The 8,353-nt window shown below is 39.4% G+C and overlaps 1 protein-coding gene across 1 annotated transcript in view; it reads left to right on the forward strand.

The window, feature by feature from the left end:
* Positions 1-414: 414 nt before the first annotated feature.
* NPC1 (Niemann-Pick disease, type C1) overlaps positions 415-8,353 on the forward strand; it is a gene marked incomplete at its 5' end in the record, with an annotated part of 22,005 nt that continues 14,066 nt past the window's right edge. The window contains 8 exons of the mRNA XM_010087786.1: positions 415-537; positions 1,797-1,903; positions 2,477-2,652; positions 3,564-3,731; positions 4,348-4,597; positions 6,478-6,554; positions 7,191-7,561; positions 7,940-8,166. Coding sequence (XP_010086088.1) covers positions 415-537; positions 1,797-1,903; positions 2,477-2,652; positions 3,564-3,731; positions 4,348-4,597; positions 6,478-6,554; positions 7,191-7,561; positions 7,940-8,166 — 1,499 coding nt within the window. The remainder of the gene's footprint in view (positions 538-1,796; positions 1,904-2,476; positions 2,653-3,563; positions 3,732-4,347; positions 4,598-6,477; positions 6,555-7,190; positions 7,562-7,939; positions 8,167-8,353) is intronic.

Here is an 8,353-nt window from a genome sequence, read left to right on the forward strand (position 1 = left end):
CACGTGCATTGACTCATGCTCTAAAGTGGCAATTTAACCCACTAATCATATGCATTGTCTTGCATAAACAAATTATTTTCTACGTCACCTTATATTTGGAGATGCTTTTTGAGTATTGATTTCGGTTTTTCTCAAGTAACTCCTTGGTATTAACTACAGACAGTGCACTTGCTGTTTCTAGACTGGGCAGGGAAGGGTGGGGAGCTGAGCTGCAGACCAGTGGTGATGTGCGTCCCATCAAAAACACATGCTTTTTTAACAAGTGTTTTATGTAGTATATGCTGATGTTGAAGTTAGCAGGAAGTTATCTAATCTGGATTGTAAATGGTTTTTGAAGTGGTGGCACAAACTCTACATAGCTGAGGAATTTGGCAACTATTGCTTGCAGTTAATTGGTTATCTCGTCTTGAATAGGTACTTCCACAATCATGTGTCTGGTATGGGGAATGTGGAGTTGCTTCTGGAGACAAGAGATACAACTGTGCATATGATGGACCACCAATAGCACTACCAGAGGATGGCTATGACTTAATGCAGGTGAGCTTCTTTAGGAGATCTATTTTGGGAGGGCAAGGCTTCCACACTTTAGAGTCCCTTCAGAGTGTATTGGGTTCTGTTGGGCCTGGACTATGATCTTTGGCTTTCTCATCCTAACTTAATGAGAAAGTGAAAAGATTATCTCTAATTTCTCAGGTGTAGGTGGTAACCCCAGCTGTGTCAAGGTAATATACCTTAGTTTCTCTTCAGAGATATGAGAAGTCTCCCACACATGTGATTACAGGCATTCACAAACATAACCCTAAATATAAGATTGGTTCACTTTCCTGCATATTTTCCTCACAGGTTTGAGGAAAAATAAAGTCTGACTCCTTAGACTGGGTTTTTTAGGACTCTTCCATACTATGATACATTCCGCAATTATGGCCTTCTGATCTCCAAAGGACAAGACTAAACTGTGTTTTGCATCAAATGATCATTTCTGATCTCTTCCTTAAATATGAAGGCAGTAACGGACAGTCATTCAAATGCAGCAAACTTGGACAAAGTTCAGTCTCCTTAGCTGTGCCTAGTGTGAGACCATATTTCCTTATCTCGGCTTTAGCTGTCAATGTGAACAAAACTAAAGTCAAAATAGTTTGTGGATCTGATGCACAATATAGGATGATATTGGCAGACTTGCCTTCTGGAAGATGATAGTTCAAAGCCTTAAAGTGTAAAAGAGCTATAGAGGTAAGCAATGGTTTGACTGGTGGCAGGAGTGACTTAAATATGTAGGTGAACTAACTACTGTTTTTTACTGTTCTGAAGACTTATGTACAGTTCTTGTATGTTACTGTCAGTTATACTTGTATTAAATGTGTTTGTATCTCTTCCAGGTAATTAATGGATTTTTTGGTTAGTGTCTTGCTCTCTGAGACTTTAGAATCTGATACTATCCGGAAGGTATACTAGAGGATAAGCTGCAGGAATACTTTCAACTTGGATAAACATGTGTTGTCCTCTTACTAATAGACTCTCAAATACCATTAAAATTCTATATATAGACCTTGGTGACTAAAGATCATCTGAAGGAGCTTTTTTAAAAGGAAGCAATGCCTTGAGTAAAAGAAGTGATTCTTCTCCCTCTTCTTTAAAGAATCTCATTGGCTAGACTGATTTTTTTTTTTCTATTCCTATCCCCCAGCAACAGTCTTCTGAAATATGCTGAAGCAGAACTCATAGCTGTAATGAGTTCTGAGGTCTTAAGCATGCTTTTTCTTCCTTCCTCCCTGATCTCAGTACTGTTTTTATTTAAGGAACTCTGTCCAGGCTTATTCTTTGGCAACGTTAGTACTTGCTGTGATACTCGTCAGCTTCAGACTTTGAAAAACAACTTGCAGCTGCCTCTGCAGTTTCTCTCCAGGTATGCTAATGAATAGCAAAGCAACTAGACCTTTGTAACATAATAAAGCCCATTAAGACTCTTCGGTTCAAGTAGACTATAGAAATGGTGGACATTTAATTTAAAGGCTTATTGGAGCAAGCTCTTAGACTTTCTCATCTATATCAAGAGGCTTTAATTTCATGAAACAACTACTTGTGGTGTGGATTGAGTTGGCAGAATAAACATTACCTTAGTTTGTCTCTAGCTGCTGTATTTGTAATGAAGCCTTCAGAAGAGGATGACAAAGTCCTGTTCAGTCATCTTGTTCTAATAGAAGTCTTCCTGCTAGCAGCAGTTAAGTTTTCCATCAAATTCTGCTTGTGTCCACTATTAGAGGTAGGCAGTTTTGCTAGCAGATGATGATGATCCTACTGATGAGTGTTACTTTAATCAGCAATACTTGCTGTATTGCTGATTAAAACTTGCAGAATTTTCATCTTTGGTTCTGTCACTCTGAGCAGAATGTTTACACTTGCTGTGTAGATCAAATCAGATGTGCTTTGCATCTTTACCTCTTTAATCTGATTGCTGTTCATTGACTTTCCTACCCAGATGCCCATCATGTTTTTACAACTTGATAAACCTCTTCTGTGAATTGACTTGCAGTCCAAATCAGTCTGACTTTTTGAATGTTACAAGCACCATACCTTATTATGATCCAGTTTTAAAAGAGAACAAAAGTAGCATTACAGAGCTGCAGTACTTTATTGGGGAACGCTTTGCAAATGGTGAGTAAATAATGTGTTAATTTACCTAGGCTTCTGTCAAGGTAACAAGACCAATGCTTTCTCAGGAAGAACTGGGAGGGGGAAACATCTCTTGGACTGTCTTTTGAAGTTTGAAGCATTGAATAGGTACCAGTAAGTCTCCTTTGAAACTGCTGGAACACTAACTTCTGCCTGGGTAGGAGATACTACACTGACACTGTTAATAACCATGTTTTTGAAGGCTTGGCTGAGACTGGATGTCTAATCAAATAGTTAATAGCTGATAACCCTGACAACTTTAACTTCAGAAAAACAGAGTTGTTGCCAAATACTGAATGTCCAAAGCCTACCTGATATTGAAACTGTCTGGCAAGTATGATAGTGATGTTTGTATGCAGTATGCTACAATGGTTCTCTAAGAGGCACTCACTCCTCTTGAAATAGCCTGTTGAAGCCCTTTGTCAAGTCCAAAGATTTTTTTTTTAAGAACAAACAAGTTTAGGTTGTATTTTGGTTTTATAGCAAGCTTGAAGCATTAATGCAGCCTTTGTATGCTTTGTGTAGTAACATTTAATCAAGTTATGAGACACTGGAAAGTTATATATGGCCTACAGGTCAAAAGTACTTTAAATATTTGTCATAATGTTCCCTGAAAGCAACTTTATATTAAGTACTGTTCACCCTCAAACAGTAAAGTAGGTTCTAGTGTACTGCAGATTCAGGTAGCCTGCTTGGAGTAAGATAGCTGTAACAAAGTAAATATTGTAAATACACCTGAAAACATGATTTCACTACCTTAAGTTCTTTCTTCCTGAAAGCTATAAGCATGTTCTTTGAACTTTGTGAGGCTTTAATTGTTGTAAATACTTGGAATGCTCACTGAAATAATGAAATTGGTTTAATGACTCTTCTGTCCTCACGTACTCTTCTAGCAATGTATAATGCCTGCAAAGATGTGGAGGCTCCATCAAGTAACGTTAAAGCACTGGGGCTGCTATGTGGGAAGGATGTCAAGGACTGCAATGCAACCAACTGGATTGAGTACATGTTTAGTAAAGATAATGGACAAACTCCTTTCAGCATTATTCCTATCTTTTCAGGTAAGAAACTGAATAGTCCTGGCCTTTGAAGCCTCTGTCAAAGGCTGTATGTTATAGCTAGTATGCTGATTTGTTAAACAGCTGCCCAGCAATGAATGTCTGCAGTCAGAGGCTCCCAAAGCAATGTAAGAAACTTGCTGTTTTGATTTCTGCTTGGAAGTCATACTTTGTGCTTGCTTTGTATGTAGCTTCTTGCTGTATAGATCTCAAATTCGTTAAGGAATGGACTGAGCTTAGGCAACTGGATAGCTAGTATTTCTTGGGAAACTAGGGTGGTACCCTGATCCTGTAGGATTTCTTTGTAAGGAAATCGTTGCACATTTCACAGTCTGAACAGACGATGAGGATGACAAATCATTGCTGGGATGGTAGATTTATGTACTTATTAGTTTTAGTGAAGTATTCTAAAATGTGACCGGTCAGTTAGTAGACAACTGTAAATACTACCTGCTATGGAAAAGGTAGTGGCTGCTTTGGCTGTAAGACTGAGAGAAGCTACTCTATATAGAAGCTATGAGCTTTCATATAAAGGGCTAACTCATTTAACTGGCAAGCTGTGGAGGTTTGAATTTTTACCTGGTAATAAACTGGTTCTTCAACTTGTGGTTTGTCATAGATGTTCCTGTCCATGGAATGAATCCTATGAACAATGCTACCAAAGGCTGTAATGAGTCTATGGATGATTCAACAGGACCATGCAGCTGTCAGGACTGTTCAATTGTTTGTGGTCCAAAACCTCAACCTCCTCCATTGCCTCCTCCTTGGCTTTTGTTTGGTTTGGATGCAATGTATGTCATCATGTGGATCTCCTACATGGGATTTCTACTTATATTTTTTGCACTAGTTTTTGGAGTCTGGTGTTACAGGTAAAGCATTCAAAATGTTCAGCTCTGAAAGCCAAAAACTTCCTTTGCCAAGGACAGAATGCTTATATTTCTACTTCTTCACCTAGCCAAAAGTCATATTCTGTGGCAGATGCTTACGCTTACAGGGAGCATTCTACCACCTAAAACTATGTGGTAGAAAGTGAGTGCAGAAGTTGGTTTAGTTGATGTGCAGCTCTCATAGCATCCCTAGCTACTGGTTCAGTCACACAGATCTACAGCTTTCATAGGCAAGAACTTGGGAGTATGGAAAAGTCTGGGGAAATGCATATATCTGCTTCATTTGATTGACATTAAACCTTTGTGGTAAAGTCGCAGTTCAACTGTGTCTTTTCTTGGATGGTTAAGATAAAAGAGCACTGCCTTCCACGAATAGTGAACTGCCTTCATACTCAAATGTCAAAATTCTCTGTAAGCTGTGAGGTTTTACAATGCTTAAGAGTAGGTCAGTACACTAATAAACTAATATCTTGGAGAACCCATGTGGCGGAGTAGAAGTGCAATTCTGTTCTTTTCCTCAAATCACATGTTCCTAAGTTGTAACTGGAATGAGCTGTAAAATTCCGGTGTTGGAGAGGACTGTTTACCACACGGAGTGTTTCATTAAAGCCTCCCTTACTTCTGGCTGTTGTTAAATACTTTGTTGCATGTTTAACACACCACACTTTGTCAGGAGAGGTGGCTGAGGGGGGAAAGAATAACTACAAGTTTGGGTTAGAGGGATTGTAGGAACTCAATTCAGGATCAGTGGGTGAGAGGAAGAACTAGTACTGGCAGCAACATGCAATCATAATAGTTTTCCTGCAGACCAATACTTGTAACAAAACAATCACTGCCTTATTGCAAATTAAATGCTGAATACTTTCCTTAGTCTCATGTTTTGAAAAAACTAAATGAAAGCTGAGCTTCCAGTAATCACAGCATTTTCTAAAGTAAGGGGCAGCAAGCCAGCTTCTCTTCACTATGCAGTAGTTGCTAGTAAAGTGCACAAATGACTGTAGCTGTAAATGCTTTGGTGTGGGTGTTCTAGAATCTGGAGAAATATTAATATTTCTTAATAGTATTTTCCAGAGGCTTCCACTATATAATATCCTTAAGTATGGTGGTGCTCTTCAGTACAACTTTAACATTGTTCAGTTATGGCCAGGAATCTGAAATTGCTGTATAATAATTAAATCTGTGAAAAAGGATAGTGGGTACAACAAACTGACAGCATGCTCAGCAGCCTTATCTTACTGGGCAGCATGCATGGTAAACTATATTAAACAGTAAGGGTGTTCTAGATGTCTGGTTCATAGCCCAAAGCATCTTGCCATAATTAGAGGTCTGATTAGATTACTACGAGGAGGCTATTAAACTTATCTCCTGCTCTGGGTATCAGGAATGAGTATAAGCAATACATATCTATCATTGGTGTTCTGTGCTATAACATGCCTGTCTTTAGGACAGAAAGTACCTTTTTCCTTACTTGACCCTTTCTCCAGGCTGAGTAGGTGTAACTTAAGTAGTTTGACTAATGAAGTAAAATATTAAGTCTCTTGCAAATGTTATCACACTTATGATCAATTTAAAGAGATTTTCTGTTCTGTAAATGCTACTGATCTTCTAAATGTGCATAAAGAATGTGTGCTTGATCCAAGCTGGAAAAGTTAAGACAGCCAACATGGCTGTACGCTGTTCCAAAGGATCATAAAGGTGGTGATTCCTGTTCTTGAGTGGATGGGTGTAGGGGGAGCATGATGCTGATAATTCCGGAGGAGTCAAATATCAATTATTACTAACATTGGATTCTATTCTTGCTGTACAAACCCCAAAAGATGCCTTTTTGGGGTAGGAGAGTAACATAACTTTTTCTCTTGCAGGAGGCGGCACTTTGTCTCAGAGTACACACCAATTGACAGCAATATAGCCTTTTCTGTGAATTCCCATCGTGACAATGGTATGTCTTAGATAAGAGTAATAGATTTATTAGAAATTCAGCATAAGTGCGCCCCCTTCCTGTGGATGAGCTCTGGAATTTTAGGCCATATAATCCGTTCTTACAGGGCTGTATCTCAGTCTTTTGGCCACTCTCTCTTCTTTTACAATAGTAGTTAACCCTGTTTTGCTGGATGCTGAAAGCCCTGGTTGCACAGTTTATAGGTTGAGCTATGCTAATATCCGGAATACTTTGTAGCTGGGAGCAATGCTAAAATCAATTTGATTGTGTTCTGACCCATCCATGTATCCATTCAAAGCATGCCATGAAAGGACTGTGGTTTAATTTGTGTAGCAGCTGAGGTAGCTCATTTTAATGCTTGTGTATCTTTTAGCTGCTTCCTGCCTTTATGTGCTGCGCCTACTGCTGTCAAAGATAATTTTACATTAGAAGGAGCAGTGTTAGGGACAAGCTGGTTTCTGCCCCATTGACTTCAATCAAGGATGGCTCCCTGGGTCTGACTGTCAGCGTAGACTTTGCTTCTGGCGCTTACTACAAACAGAGATAGAATAAAATTTCATCTTTCCTAGTGTACTTCGAGAAAATGCTGCTTAACTGATTTCTCAAACATTTACTGTTTACTTGTTGCTCTTACAGGGAAAATTACCTGTGGTGAAAGGCTTGGTGAAAGGTTTGAGAATGGCCTGAGGATGACGTTCACATCGTGGGGGGCATTCTGTGTCAGAAATCCACGTCCTGTTATTCTCTTCTCTGTAGTCTTCATTGCAATGTGCTGCTCAGGCTTTGTATATGTTAAAGCAACTACAAACCCTGTGGATCTCTGGTCAGCCCCAAGCAGCCAAGCTCGCAAGGAGAAGGAGTACTTTGACAAACACTTTGGGCCTTTCTTTCGTACTGAACAACTTATTATTCAAGCACCAAACAGCCATCCAGACACCTATTCACCTTACCCATCAGGAGCAGATGTACCTTTCGGGCCTCCACTTCGCAAAGAGATTCTCCATCAGGTAATTAGGACTTCCCAAGGGCAAAACCTAAACATACCTAACAGGTATAACCATGTAGAGGTGGCTTCCATCTCTAATGCTACACATCCATCAAAACAATCAGTAGATAATTGAAAATCCTAGTCTTACTATAGAAGCTTTTTGCTGAAAACCTTGTCTTTTGACCTCTTCTGTTAGAGGTAGACTTGCAAGCTAAGTTCCAGTAGGTATTCTTAGTGCGAACACAGACAATGAGATTTAGTCATGTGGTTCTATTGACATGTGCCACTGCCTTTGGAAACTTACAGGAATGTAGCATGCACTTAGGTCATGTCTTGCAAGGGAAATGCTTTCTTATGCTGCTCTTAAACTATGGTTTGGTTTATTTTGTTCTTCAAGGTGCTGGATTTGCAGGATGCTATTGTCAACATAACTGCTGCTTTTGACAATGAGACTGTAACACTGAAAGACATTTGCGTGGCTCCTCTTGCTCCCTACAACAACAACTGCACTATACTCAGTGTACTCAACTACTTTCAGAACAGTCATTCTGTACTAGATCACGCTATTGGGGATGAGTTCTTTGTCTATGCTGACTACCACACTCACTTTTTATATTGTGTTCGGTAAGTAGTACAACTACATGTTTTTCTAGCTGTAGGCCAACTACATATTTGTCTTCCTGGCAAACAAAACTAGCTAGTTCTTGCCATCCCCCTGAACCTTTTCTTGCCCCTTTTTAAACTCACAATACTAGGTGGAACTGCAGATTAGTATGAATTGCTTCTGTTTCTTTGTCTTATACTTCAGCAG

The sequence above is a fragment of the Pterocles gutturalis genome, unplaced genomic scaffold, assembly GCF_000699245.1.
Source record: "Pterocles gutturalis isolate BGI_N339 unplaced genomic scaffold, ASM69924v1 scaffold30561, whole genome shotgun sequence".
In the NCBI taxonomy this organism is placed as follows: Eukaryota; Metazoa; Chordata; class Aves; order Pterocliformes; family Pteroclidae; genus Pterocles; species Pterocles gutturalis.